At 29.3% G+C, this 15,089-nt stretch overlaps 4 protein-coding genes across 6 annotated transcripts; 1 reads left to right on the forward strand and 3 right to left on the reverse strand.

Annotated features, from left to right (window-relative positions):
• Positions 1–449: 449 nt before the first annotated feature.
• Positions 450–2,646, reverse strand: LOC128962340 (uncharacterized). Its single transcript, XM_054308718.1, has 4 exons — positions 2,344–2,646; positions 1,505–2,169; positions 1,001–1,400; positions 450–931 (listed from the first exon to the last, which is right to left on the reverse strand). Exons 1-4 carry the CDS (start codon positions 2,471–2,473, stop codon positions 450–452), a joined length of 1,677 nt encoding a protein of 558 aa, XP_054164693.1. The 5' UTR covers positions 2,474–2,646.
• Positions 2,647–4,025: 1,379 nt separating this feature from the next.
• LOC128962351 (uncharacterized) lies at positions 4,026–7,636 on the reverse strand. Its single transcript, XM_054308729.1, has 6 exons — positions 7,620–7,636; positions 6,361–6,698; positions 5,315–5,982; positions 4,805–5,204; positions 4,283–4,723; positions 4,026–4,057 (listed from the first exon to the last, which is right to left on the reverse strand). Exons 1-6 carry the CDS (start codon positions 7,634–7,636, stop codon positions 4,026–4,028), a joined length of 1,896 nt encoding a protein of 631 aa, XP_054164704.1.
• A 1,001-nt stretch (positions 7,637–8,637) lies between these two features.
• Positions 8,638–11,525, forward strand: LOC128961504 (actin-related protein 2-like). 2 transcript variants are annotated; one of them, XM_054307753.1, is made up of 9 exons: positions 8,638–8,888; positions 9,054–9,173; positions 9,832–9,901; positions 9,974–10,189; positions 10,282–10,418; positions 10,498–10,647; positions 10,731–10,824; positions 10,904–11,088; positions 11,184–11,525. In XM_054307753.1, exons 1-9 carry the CDS (start codon positions 8,841–8,843, stop codon positions 11,388–11,390), a joined length of 1,227 nt encoding a protein of 408 aa, XP_054163728.1. In that variant the 5' UTR covers positions 8,638–8,840; the 3' UTR covers positions 11,391–11,525. The 2 variants fall into 2 exon arrangements, with proteins under 2 accessions (XP_054163728.1, XP_054163736.1); XM_054307761.1 differs by lacking the exons at positions 8,638–8,888; positions 9,054–9,173 and adding an exon at positions 9,606–9,620.
• A 687-nt stretch (positions 11,526–12,212) lies between these two features.
• Positions 12,213–14,836, reverse strand: LOC128962954 (post-GPI attachment to proteins factor 3-like). 2 transcript variants are annotated; one of them, XM_054309398.1, is made up of 6 exons: positions 14,772–14,836; positions 13,448–13,895; positions 13,136–13,369; positions 12,788–13,037; positions 12,443–12,650; positions 12,213–12,301 (listed from the first exon to the last, which is right to left on the reverse strand). In XM_054309398.1, exons 2-6 carry the CDS (start codon positions 13,772–13,774, stop codon positions 12,250–12,252), a joined length of 1,071 nt encoding a protein of 356 aa, XP_054165373.1. In that variant the 5' UTR covers positions 13,775–13,895; positions 14,772–14,836; the 3' UTR covers positions 12,213–12,249. The 2 variants fall into 2 exon arrangements, with proteins under 2 accessions (XP_054165373.1, XP_054165381.1); XM_054309406.1 differs by lacking the exon at positions 14,772–14,836 and adding an exon at positions 14,319–14,336.
• Between the last annotated feature and the right edge of the window lie 253 nt (positions 14,837–15,089).

The following is a 15,089-nucleotide window of genomic DNA, read 5'->3' on the forward strand; positions in this document are numbered from 1 at the left end:
GACAAATTTGTAATTTTTCAGAAAAACAGGATTTTTTTGATAGAAATGGGATTTTTCAGGAAAAACAGGATTTATTTGTTGTAAAAATGATAGTAAAAGTGTGTATTTTGTTATTCAAATTCATTAATAAATACATTATAATTGACTTATTAGTAGTAAAATTTAGTAATAGTTTCTTATTATTTAAATTATTTAATTTAGTAATATATTAGGACTAATACTTGTGTACACAAAATATACAGTTAATATAACAACAAATAATAATTATAATAAATATTATTTAACCGAAATTTTAGTCAAATTTTTTCTAAACAAAATTAATTTTAGATAATTAATTATCAAAAAAATTTTATACACAAAAAAATATAAATTAAAAAAAAATAAATTATTTACTAATGAAAACTTAAATTAAATTAAATTAAAAATTTTACTGATTTCACTGATTAAAATCAATCACAATAGCAATAGTTTTTAAGTATTTTATCGTTAATACAATCCGATTGATTGCCATATCTATTGATACGATTGATTTTGCCGATCATTGTATAGTTAGCCGATCGGGTGCTCAAACTTTTCACAACCGTCTCGAACAATGCCATCCCTGGGTTAACATACAGTTGAATGATATAAAACACCTGTTGTCCCAACAGATACTCGGAATCGTTGCGACTGTTTTCCCGTTGGTATATCCGATAGACTGAGTGAAACTTGAACGTCGAGCACATATAGCGATAGAGATCGGTCAACGAGTTCAAGTGGTCGACAATCTGGCCAATGATTCCCGATCGGTAAAACGGTTGATAATCGGTAACTATTTGATCGGAAAAACACGAACAAAACATTTCCGGTATCGAAGCATTGATACACTGGCGCTGGTCGCTGATCGGTGTAAACAGGGATGTGCCGTGCGGTAGACTAGTATTAGGCTTTCCTATGGGGGTGGGGGRGGGGRTTGTAATTATATACAGTAATCAATATAATATATATATAGTAAACTGACCATGTACAATGTGATGAAGTGTGGCATGTACATCGAAAGCAGTGGTCAGTCTATGTTGATTAACTGATAAATTAGCTAACCATCCATCATCCCGGTGCTTATCGGCAAACGTTTTCGGTAAATGTATGAACATAAATGGCAATCGGTTTTCAATTTCACCGGTATGTGTACGCCTAAGTTTACCGTAACGAAACCCGTGATCTGAGAATAAAAATATGGCCGTATTTTTGGCCAGTCCTTCGCTGAACAGTCGGCTTAACAATTGATGATAGGGTACGTCCAGAAAGTGTCCGGCATTTATCCAATCGTGTGTCATCTCACTGACCGATATGTATGCAAAATACTGTTGTTTTCTTTGGTTCATAGCTTTAACAAAATCGTAGGTCCAGTCCAGTGAATGCTATGAGATTGATGGGTAGGTATGGGGGGGGGGTTTGGGATGGAAAAGTGAGGGTGCGCTAATGGGTTAGTATTTATTGAGATGACTTGAATATGATCACTAACCTGTGTCTCAGTCATATCATTATAACAATAATAATTATACTTTTCGTCCATAATTTCCATATGAAACGGTCGGGTCTGATAGTCGGTCGGCTTATGTAGAAACCCGTTGAGATTAAAGTGAAAGAGTCCGCACCACGACATCTCTTCGAGAAATGCGGTCAAAAAACCATGATTTCGATAGTCTTTCCAAATTAGTGGCCAATCATCGAAATAAATACTCCGAAGCTTATCATCGGAAACCAGATCATCGGGTCGATGGCCGGTCAGGAAGGGTATCATATTTGGGAAAGTATTGGTACCAACTTTATTATAGCCGTATAGTTCATAAAATTTATGATCTCTAACTAGTTGGCCAGTTCGGTGGAAATGTCGCTTAAAATTTACGTACGATGTGGCATCAATGGCCAACAATAGTATATTGGGTACACCATCATCATTAGCACCAGTACCTGTTTTTGGACTGGTAGCCAATGGTGGTGATGGTTTGATAATAGGTATTAACGGTACTATACTATTCAATACAATATCCGTATCTTTGGGATCAAAATTATGGGCACTAACTTTCCGATCGCCCACTGCTAGCCTATTGTTAAAACATACTATGTGTACAAACTCTGATCGGGGAAATTCAAGTAGCTTGGTAAATATTGGTCCACGAAAATTACCTAGTTAATATATTTTTTATATAAATAAAAGTAATTAATTAATTAATTAGCCCATCAAACCCACCCACCCGTTCAAACAAACAAACAAAAAATATTATATATCTATGGTTTAGGTGGATGGTTATGGTATGGTACTATGATATACTATATCATAAATTAATTAACACTACTAACTATAAGTCATGCCCCGTTTGTCGGCCCCCTTTAGCCATAGTTCCCGATAGTAGCACAGGGGCTGATAGTCTAGTCCAGACCAGTCCAACAAAATTGATGTCTCATTTTGTCGGCTAATTTTAATGGGCATACGTTTACTGCAATGCCATTGTGTCTGATTTGAATGGATATATTCAGCAAACAGTGGCCGAGTTTCCTCATCAAACACTGGCAGATCACTAATACGACAGCCCCGGGTATCCAAACGATAACTGGGCTTAACCTGGCCACCATCGATGTTATTAACTTTATGGTTATGATTGTTTTTATTATCAATATTATTATTATTATTACTATTAATGGCAAGTAATTGTTGTGTTTTCGAGTAACTGTATAATTGAAGAAACATAAAAAATTAATAAATATTTTATTTACAAAAAAAATTGTTTTTAAATCCCTCCCAAATAGTATATAATAAAAATATATTACTTTTAAAAATGTATATATTTTTATAATAATAATAGTAATAATAATAATTATATTTATATGTATTTTTAAAAAAATTTTTTAGTATTTTTTTCTTACATATAATCGCTATATCGATGAATTGATTGCCAATTTTGTGATAATAAAATCAATATTAAAATCAATTTAATTGAAATTAATATGATAACAATTAAGGTAAATTTTGATGATGGTAAATTTATATACATTTTTTTGTTTGTTTAAATAAATACTTACTTTTTAAAAAAAAATGAAATTTATATTATTATCAAATATAATAAATATGTATTTAAGTAATGTAGTATATTTATTTTATTTTTTTTAAATTAAACTATATTTTAAAATATTCTAAAATACATTAACATGTTTTATAAAATTAAAAACTAAATTAAATAATTAGATGAAAAAAAACATATTTGAATATCAAATTCCTATATAAATACTGTTTGAAAAAAATATCAGTATTTTGTGTTAAATGTGTTAATAAATTTTTAATTTACTATTTTATCGTTTAAGAAATTATATTTAAAAAATAAATATAATTTTTTTGTTTGTTAAATACCCCCCCACCCAAAAAAAAATTTTAATAAATAAATATTTATTAATTTAATATATATTTTTTTTATTTTAAATTAATTACGAAAAATTAAATTATTTATTAAATTTTCATTTGCTTATGCTTGATAATTTTTAGTTTTTAAAATTTTAAAGCAAGTAAACTATCAATATTTATTTGATCATATTTTTATTTTGGTTTGAATAATAAATTATTAATAACTTTACTAAATTTGTTTAATTGACTTTTTTCAATAAAATAATAATTAATTAATTTGATTATAAAACTCAATAATAATAAGAAATTTGCTAAATACAAAAATAATTAATTAAGTTAACTATTATACTTAGTATATACAACATTATAATTGTTAACATACTAGAGTAGAAAATAAATGGTTCAGGGTTTAATTATAACACCTCAATCATATTAATTGTACATGGTCACTTAAGTTTAAATTTTTTTTATTATTTTAGTATTTTATTTCTATATTTATAAATCTCAACTGTAAATAAATTTTGTCATTTGTATATACAAGTATACATTAATATATTAAATAATAATATTTTTTAACTACCTGTGCACTAATATTACCTGACTGTTTCACTGACAATGGATAGTTAGGAGGTTAGGTTAGGCTAATTTATAGGTCAATCATAATTAGACTGACCACAGCTTGATTTTGATGTATCAGTCAATCATTAATAACATATATAGATATATACTGTAAGTATATTTCTATATATTAAAAAAAATAATTTTCATATAAAACTATTAAACATATAAATTACATAACTATTGAATTAAAAAATATATATTGAGACTTATCACTGACTTCACAAAACAAACAAACAAATCAATAACAATAGCAATAGTTTTTAAGTATTTTATCAGTAATACAATCCGATTGATTACCATATCTATTGATACGATAGATTTTAGTAATCATTGTATAGTTAGCTGATCGGGTGCTCAAACTTTTCACTACCGTCTCGAACAATGCCATCCCTGGGTTAACATATAGTTGAATGATATATTTGACCACTTGTTGACCAAACAGATACTCTGAATCGTTACGACTATTTTCCCGTTGATATATCCGATAGACTGAATGAAACGTAAATTTCAAGCACATATATCGATAGAAATTGGTCAACGAGTTCAAGTGGTCAACAATCTGGCCAATGATTCCCGATCGGTAAAACGGTTGATAATCGGTAACTATTTGTTCGGAAAAACACGAACAAAACATTTCCGGTATCGAAGCATTGATACACTGGCGCTGGTCGCTGATGGGGGTGAACAGGGATATGCCGTGCGGTTGACTAGTATTTGGCTTTCCTATGGTGGATGGGGGGGGGGGAGTGGGTATTGTAATTATATACAGTAACCAATATTATAATAAATATATAGTAAACTGACCATGTACAATATGATAGAGTGTGGCATGTATATCGAAAGCAGTGGTCAGTCTATGTTGATTAACTGTTAAATTAGCTAACCATCCATCATCCCGGTGCTTATTGGTAAACTGTTTCGGCAAATGTATGAACATAAATGGCAATCGGTTTTCACTTTCACCGGTATGCGTACGCCTGAGCTCACCGTAACGAACGCCGTGATCTGAGAATAAAAATATGGCCGTATTTTTGGCCAGTCCTTCCGTGAACAGTCGGCTCAACAATTGATGATAGGGTACGTCCAGAAAGTGTCCGGCATTTATCCAATCGTGTGTCATCTCACTGACCGATATGTATGCAAAATACTGTTGCTTTCTTTGGTTCATAGCTTTAACAAAATCGTAGGTCCAGTCCAATGAATGCTATATGAATGGTTAGGTGGGTGGGGGTGTGTTTGTGGGAAATACAGGTGCTATAGGTTTGTGTATCTATTGTGATGACATTATATGATGATATTTATTACTACACTAACCTGTGTTTCAGTCTTATCATTATAACAATAATAGTTATACTTTTCTTTAATAATTTCCAAATGATAGGGTCGGGTCTGATAGTCGGTCGGCTTATGTAGAAAACCATTCAAATTAAAGTAAAATAGTCCGCACCACGACATCTCTTCGAGATATGCAGTCAAAAAACCATGATTTCGATAGTCTTTCCAAATTAGTGGCCAATCGTCGAAATAAATACTACCGAGTTTACGATGGTGTACCAGTTCATCGGGTCGATGGCCGGTTAGGAACGGTATCATATTAGGGAAAGTATTTGAACCAACTTTATTATAGCCGTATAGTTCATAGAATTCATGATCTCTAACTAGTTGGCCAGTTAGGTGGAAATGTCGCTTAAAATTTACGTATGATGTCGAATCAATGGCCAACAATAGTATATTGGGTACACCACCATCATCAGCATCAGTACCTGTTGTTGGACTGGTAGCCAGTGGTGGTGATGTTGGTTTGACAATAGGTATTAACGGTACTATACTATTGAGTATAATATCGGAATTTTTGGGATTAAATTTTTTGGCACTAACTTTCCGATGGCCCACTGCTAGCCTATTGTTAAAACATACTACGTGTACAAAATCGGATTCGGGAAATTCAAGTACCCGGGTCAATATTGGTCCACGAAAATTACCTAGTTAAGTTTTTTTTATAAATAATAAAATTAATTAATTAATTAGTCCATCAAACCCACCCACCCGTTCAAACAAACAAAAAATACAAAAATATTATATATCTCTGATTTAGGTGGATGGACATATGGTATGGTTTTATGATATACTATACTATATAGATATATGATATAGCTGGGTCAATATTGGTCCACGAAAATTACCTAGTTAAGATTTTTGTTTGTTTGTTTAAATAAAATTAATTAATTAGTCCATCAAACCCACCCACCCTTACGAAACAAACAAAAATATATATATGGTTTAGGTGTTATGATATACTGTATATATATATAAATTTATATAAATATAAATTAATTAACACTACTAACTATATTTCTGACCCTGTTTATCGGACCCCTCTAGCCATAGTTTCCGATAGTAGCACAGGGGCTGAAAGTTTAGTCCAGACCAGTCCAACAAAATTGATGTCTCATTTTGTCGACTAATTTTAATGGGCATCCGTTTACTGCACTGCCATTGTGTCTGATTTGAGTGAATATAATCGGCAAACAGTGGCCGAGTTTCCTCATCAAACACTGGCAGATCACTAATACGACAGCCCCGGGTATCCAAACGATAACTGGCCTTAAACTGGCCATCGATATTGTTATCTTTATGATTATGATTGTTATTATCAACATTATCATTAATTGCAATTAATTGTTGTGTTTTCGAGTAACTGTGTAATTAAAAAAAATTAATTAAAATTAATTGATAAAAAAATTGTTTAAATCTCTCAATAGTAGTATAATAAAAATAATTTGAATATAACTTATATTTTTTTTGTTGATATAATAAGTTATAATAATATTTATGATATTATTATTATTATTTTCTTACATATAATCGCTATATCGATAAATTGATTGCCAATTTTGTGATAATAAAATCAATATTAAAATCAATTTAATTGAAATTAATATGATAACAATTAAGTTAAATTTTGATGATGGTAAATTTATATACATTTTTTGTTAGTTTTTTTTGTTTTAAATAAATTTTTTAAAGAAACTTATATTATATTATCAAATATAATAAATATTCAATTAAGTGTAGTATTATTTATTTTATTTTTTAAAAATTAAATGCTATAATGAATTATTTATTAACTATTATTAGTATTAGTATTAATAAATATTATATTAAATATTTTATAAAAATAATTAGATAGAGATAGAGTGAAAAAAACATATTTGAATATCAAATTGCTCTATAAATAGCTTTAAAAAATTATCAATATTTTGTGTAATATGTGTTAATAATTAAAAAAATACAATATTATCATAAAGTAAATTATATAAAAAATTATTAATAAATAAATAACTATATATAGCTAAAACAATTTATAGGTAATAATTTATTATGATTTTTAAAAATAATTTTAAATCAATTACCAATAATTTATTAAATTAATTTAATTTGCTTGATGATTTTAGTTTTTTTAATTTTTGAAGTTTTAAAGTAATAAAACTATCAATATTTATTTCACTAATAATTTTTTGTTTCATTAATAAATTATAATAATTATAATCTCAACTATAATTTTAACAAAAATTAATTTGTATATACAATAATAATGATAATATTTTTTTGTGACTACCTGTGCTCTAAACACATGTGCCCAGGGATAACATTGTTTTTAAGTGATTTAAGTTTTTTTAAAAATCATAAATCGTATCAATAGATATATATCAATGAAATATCTGATTAATGTATTAATAGATAAAATATTATTTTTAAAAAAAAATAATTGCTATAGTGATATAATTTATTTAATTTATAATCAAGTAATAATTTTTTTTTGTTAATTAATAATAACGTTAATTAAAAAATAAAATGTTATAAAGTTGTAAAAAAATTTGTTTAATAGCTTTATATAAAACAACTAATTTTTTTTAGATAATATGTTATTATTGATTACCGACTAATTAATTGAATAGATTTAATTAAATCTAAATTTATATAATTTTTTCTATATATATACAGTAAAATACTGTATAATTAAAAAAAATAAAATAAATTAAAGTTAAATATTATTAAATTTAAATTTTTGAAAAACTTATTAATTAATTTATAAACACTATAGATGTCAGCGCTTGTATAGTAATTATAATAACAAACACTAGAGTACCCTAAACTTTTTAAGATGATTACAATATCGGTTAGGGTTCAACCGGTAATTATTAACCCAATAATAAATTTTAAAAATAAAACCCGGGTCAATTATTAAATCAAAAAATAATAATTTAAAATAATACACATATCTATTTAAATTAATTCAAAAAATAATTTTAGCTAGTTGTTAATTTTACTATAATAATAATAACTGTGTTAATTTTTAAAAAAAATAAATAAATAACCCCCGGGTTAATTATTAACATCTAAAATAATAATTTTAAAAAAAAATTTTATATACACATATCTATTTAAATTAATTCAAAAAATAATATTAGCTATAGTTGTTATTTTACTATAATAATAATAATAATAATTAAATAGTAATAAAACAAAACGGTTTCGGGTTTCTTATCCTTGTGTTACACACTCTAGTGTTATGTTTTTTTGGGTGTGTTTTTCCTACAGTCAAGTAATACAAGTGTTTTAATAAATACAGTATTAATACTAATGTGTTGTATATTTCAATACATTTAATGTATTGACAAACAAATTACTCATTCATTCATTCATTCATTTCATTGATATTATTATAGCTGTCATTACATCCAATCAATAGTCGCGGCAATCAATCAGCGGTTACTGTTGTAGTGGTCATCAAATCCGTCGGTAACACCCATACATAGACACACACTTGCGATATATAATGGACAGCGAAGGACACAAGATTGTTGTCTGCGATAACGGAACCGGCGTTAGTATACTAATCATTAGCTCAAGAAGTTTATTGATTTTGTTTTGTTTTAACCATTTATTTATCTATTATTCCTCTATGTCTTCATATATCTCAATATCTTCACACACATCACACACACCATCTGATCTCATCCGATACGATACGATCCGATTGCCGAAACAGTTTGTCAAATGTGGTTACGCCGGCTCTTCCGGTTCAAACTTTCCGTTGCATACGTTTCCGTCGATTGTCGGCCGGCCGACCATACGGGCCGCCACACGAATCGATGACATCGAAGTCAAAGTAGGCAAACAAACAAATAACTGATTGATTGATACCTACCATTACCTTCCCATTCATTCATTCATTCATATCATTTATCATTTTAATAATTAATTAATTGGTGGTGTAATTGACACCCAAAAAAAAAATCAATTGATGACCAATTTTTTTTAAGAGAAAGTGGTCATCAATGTCTTCAAGTGCCGAAAACTAACCGCTTATCTCTCTCTCTCTCTCTCTCCGGACTTTTGAATTTCATGTGTCCTTTTCAATTGTCATCGGCTTTCTTCGTCTTCTTCTACTACTTCTGCGCTGCCATTAAATTAACGCTTCATTTCTCTCTCTTTCTTGGGATTCATGCGATGATAACAAACGATATCAACGATTGATTTCATTGATCTCTGTTTGTCTATCTGTCTGTCTGTCCATTAATATATATATGTATAGAGAGAGGATATGATTGAATCTGTAAGACATTGTTATTATTATTACAATTATTATTATCTAATCATTAAGTCATGTCATTCATTATCACCTAATTTTTTTTTTAAGTTAATACTCTTGAGTGTTGTTGTGGTTAATCATAATAATTTAATTGATAGCTAATACTCTACATAATAACTGTAATAATTTATTTATTTATATATATATCTAATTTTTGTTGTTGTTGTTGTTGAAGGACCTAATGGTCGGCGAAGAGGCAAATAAGTTGCGATCAATGTTAGAGTTGGCGTATCCAATGGAAAATGGTTTGTATTATTATTATGTGGACATTGACTATCGGTGTAACCCTAATTTTTTCTCGATCTGTGTACCGGTAGGTGTTGTCCGCAATTGGGAGGACATGTGCCACATCTGGGACTATACATTCTACAATCGGTTGGACATCGATCCGAAAGAGTGTAAAATATTGTTGACCGAACCGCCAATGAATCCGATAAACAATCGGAAAAAGATGATCGAAATGATGTTCGAAAAGTATGGCTTTCATTCCACTTATATCGCCATTCAGGCGGTGCTCACCCTTTATGCTCAGGGTTAGTAGAGAGAGAGAGAGAGGGGGGGTCAACCCCACCCAACCCTTACTGTTTTATGGGTAATTAACTGATTTTTTACCGTCAATTTAAAGGTTTAATGACTGGCGTTGTTGTCGACATTGGCGACGGAGTTACGCATATCTGTCCCGTCTATGAGGGCTATGCGTTGCCTCATCTCACCCGACGACTTGATATTGCCGGCCGCGAAGTGACCCGCTATCTGACAAAAGTAAATAACCCGACGATGACGACAACGATAACAATAACAACTATTATTAACTTTTTTACAAATCTATTTGCTATATCAGTTGCTTCTCCTACGGGGCTATGCATTCAATCATACGGCCGACTTCGAGACAGTCCGTATGCTTAAAGAAAAGTTATGTTATATTGCCTACAACTGTGAACAGGAACAACGTTTGGCACAGGAAACCACTTTTCTAACTGAAACATACACTGTTAGTCCCTAAGTCTAACCCCCCCCCCTACCATCCAGAGATGTATATTTATAATAATACTTTTTTTCTGTGTATACATTAAGCTACCGGACGGTCGGGTCATAAAACTCGGTGGCGAACGCTTCGAAGCGCCCGAATGTCTATTCCAACCGCATTTAGTTAACATTGAAGGGCTGGGTATGTGTGTGTGACCATTGGGTTGTTGTTGTTACTGCTGTTATTAATTACCGAATTAATCACTAACTAATCACTACAGGAATAGCCGAACTACTATTTTCGACCATAAATGGCGCCGATTTGGACATCAAAAGTGATCTATATAAGCATATTGTATTGAGCGGCGGATCGACAATGTATCCGGGATTACCATCGAGACTGGAACGGGAGGTCAAACAACTGTATTTAGAGCGTATACTTAAAGGCGATGTCGAAAAACTACAGGTATTTTATTATTATTTGTGTTATTAATTATGGTGTAATCGATTGATTGATTGAAATTATTATTATTACCCGCGCACTTCCGGTCGGTTAATCAGAAATTCAAGATACGCATAGAAGACCCGCCCCGACGAAAGGATATGGTATTCATTGGCGGTGCCGTATTAGCCGACGTTATGAAAGATAAGCCACAGTTTTGGCTAACAAAACAACAATACGAAGAAATGGGTATCGATAGGCTAATGCAGACCAAGTACGGCACCGGTAGCAACAAGTATTTCGATAACTCGCACTTAATTAACTAACTAACTGGTGTTCCCATCAATTGATAGATTAATTTTTTTTTAATTTATAATAATTTTAACTATTATTTTTTAAAATAAATCCATTTATATATATATATAGAGAGAGAGAGAGAGAGATTAATAATCAATGTGTTGATAATAACAAAATATTTCCAAACATTTTATACTAAACTATTTAAATTATATATATAAATAAATAAATAATTTATTTTTATTATTAATTAATTTAATTTTTAAGTGATTTAATTAATAAAAAATATATATATTTGATTTGCAATTTAAAATAATATTTGTGTGTAAAATATACGGTAATTATATTATAATAATTTGTTTCCAATAATATATTAATATATATATATAAATATTTGATATCTTATTTGTTTGTTTGCTGTTGTATTAAGTTATAAATATTAATAAACCGGTAATTATTATTATTTTGTAAGTGTTTTTTACCGGTTAAAAAAATGTGTCCAAAAAAAAAGTACATTTTTAGTCTACAAAACATATGATATGACTTACTCACACACACACACAATATATATACGGGTAATAGTATTGAATCAATATATATCAATACTATTGATATACCGGTAATTATTTAATTGGTATAAATTAAAAATTTATCCAGTACCAATTAATAATACCAGCAAAAAAACGTATAGAAATTTTTGTTTTGTGTTTGTTTGTTTTGTTGCATAATAATAATATTGAAAAATTCATCTTGGTTAATTAATTGATTGTACCAATATATATACAATATGTATAAAAATTGTTTGTTTGTTTGTTTCACCCGGTGCAATAAATATCTTAAATATACAGTATATATATATATATATAAATTAGTATTTTTTTTTAAATATCACAAAATTTTTGACTTAAATCTATTATTGATGTTAATATCAGTTAGAAAGCTATTGGAGAAAAAAAACAAAAAAAAATTTCACACAAAAAAAACAAAATTAGTGAAACTTTTTTTATATAGAAAAATAAAACAAATAAATACAACAAAAAATAATATCAATAATAACAACAAATAAATACTAAAAAAATACCTGAACCATAGTATAGGTATGGGTGCTGTGCCCAGGTGCCACAGTGAGTGGGCATCAAATATAAAGGCCACCGGCGGAAAGTCGTATAGCTCTAGTAGTAGTAGACTATTCAATAGGCCTATACTTAGGATACATTTCCAGATATGATTTCCCTGATGTCGGCGATTTGAATAACACCATAATAGCCAACCGATTGAACTAAATAGACCTGTTTTTTTTGGGGGGCGGGGGAGGGATGGGGTAGTATTACATTAATAATATGTTTTAAAAACAATTTCCGGGGAAACCGGTAATTGTCGGGGTTTTTTAGACAATTTTTTAGATAATAATAATAATAACAATTACCAGTAATAACATTGACTTTAACATTATAGCCGTAATCAAAGTGTATAAAATATAAATAGTAACAATGATAGATGAAAAATGATAGAAACGGTAGCCCAACTGTCCATCCAATCAATGACCAATGTCTGGCAATCATCGGTAATCCTTTAATACTACCACTACTACTACAAGTACTGTCCATAAGTACACGTATGACCAATGCGTACAACGAATAGATGACCAGCGAATAGGCGGAAAAGTAATCAAATTTCTGGTGTAATAAATAAATATATTTAAATATTTTCGGTAAAAATTAATGGCCGCCAAATTGAACCATTGGCCAGTATATATAAATTGATAAACCAGTACTTCGCTGATGGATGTCTGGCGTGTATGAAAAATTGTTGACCAAAACCAGGCGTTTACCGCCAGAAAGGCCTGTACTGTCTGAATGGTAAAGTGTGGATCGCCGCCGCCGCCACCGTCATTGTTGGCCACTGATTTCCGATACTGATTCCAGCCGTACAAATTGGTCACCAGATTAAGTACAGAACAGATCATCGATGCCGGCTCTTCGATACCGAACAATCGGTAAAATGTCCACTAAAAGCAACAAAACAATAGATACATATATCCTATTTAGACAATCGGGTAATAAAAACTACTATATTATTAGCTAACTTTGCCGTAAAATTGTGGCAATCGGTGTCCATTGTATAGCGGCGATCCTAACCACTGGTCAATCGTTCGCCACTGACACTGGTGTTGACACTCCTGACGACAGTCCCAACCAATCCATGCCATATAATTCGGCTGACTGTCGGCAAACACCCGTAACTGGTCATCGGTAGTACAATTCCGGTCGATACAGTCGTACAGACATCGATTATAATACGGTAGTCGATCGCCCAGTGATCCCCATACATGGTCTGGACTATCGGCGGCCAAAATTATCGCTACCAATACTACTACATACTCTACCACTGTTGTCGTTGTTGTTGTGACCATCGTTGCCGCCGTACATACCGGTGCCACACACACACACCCACACACCCACGCACTGGTATTTTACTATATATTATTTATGGGTAATAATACTAAGCGAGATATGATATGAATTACCGATAATCTGAATAAAACAAACAAAACAAAATTAAAACAAACTTTTTTAAACAAATTTATTTTTAGTTTTTTTTAATTAGAAATTATTTATTTTAAAAATTTTAAGTTAAAATATGGCTAATTTTGAAACTATGATAATTTAATGTACTATAATATATCATAATTATAATATACTGTATATTAATATTGTATAATAAATTGCCATAAGTTATTATCATATATACAATTTGATCTAGGTCACTATAACTATACTACTACTACTACTATGACAACCATTTAATTAATTATACACTGATAAAAATTTTAATTATTTTAAACAAATTTCTATTACTATTATAATAATAATAATAATAATTAAAATTGCTAGATTATAACAACAATTATAATTATATTAAACATGATAAATAAATAAATAAATAAACAACATTACCATGACACAAATCAAATTATATGTATATAATAATAATTGTACATATATCATATAAATATTGTACACTAATAATACAGTAATAATAATTTAGCTAGATCATGTTGCAATTAATTAATTATTATTTTTTTTGTACATTACTACCTGGTATTTATTATATTATATAAATTAACATATTAATTTTTTTTTGTAAACTGTACAATAATACTGTAATAATAATAATAATTGTGTATTGTTGCATTTTTCAAAAAAAAAAAAATAACTAAGGTGCATCCATATATATCGTTAAATGTTAATATACATGTATATAATATATAACTATATATACTGTATATATTTATAATATATATATTTTATTTAGTTATATTAAAAAAATTTTTAGATATAAATAATTAAATTAATATTTTTAGACAATATATATATATATATATATATAATGAAAATAATTATATTTACCGAAAACCTATGCAATGGATGTATGATTTTTGCGCGCATACACTACAAACACAACACTAAAGCGATTGCATATTAACTAAAAAAAACTATCGATACATACAAACTGTATGTTATTAAGTACTACAGTATAGCCTACAGTTAAATACAGTTATAACTAGAGTTGTTAAATACTGGAAATCTATTGCAATCCACACACACACACACACACACACACACACAATAACAGACAATAAATCTATTTATTTTTTATTTATTAAAAAATAAATATAAAATATTTTTAATAACATTAATAATTGAATAAATAAATATAAATTGAAC

The sequence above is a fragment of the Oppia nitens genome, unplaced genomic scaffold (assembly GCF_028296485.1).
Source record: "Oppia nitens isolate AA-2021 unplaced genomic scaffold, nextdenovo-longstitch-racon4-pilon3 scaffold14_pilon_pilon_pilon, whole genome shotgun sequence".
In the NCBI taxonomy this organism is placed as follows: domain Eukaryota; kingdom Metazoa; phylum Arthropoda; class Arachnida; order Sarcoptiformes; family Oppiidae; genus Oppia; species Oppia nitens.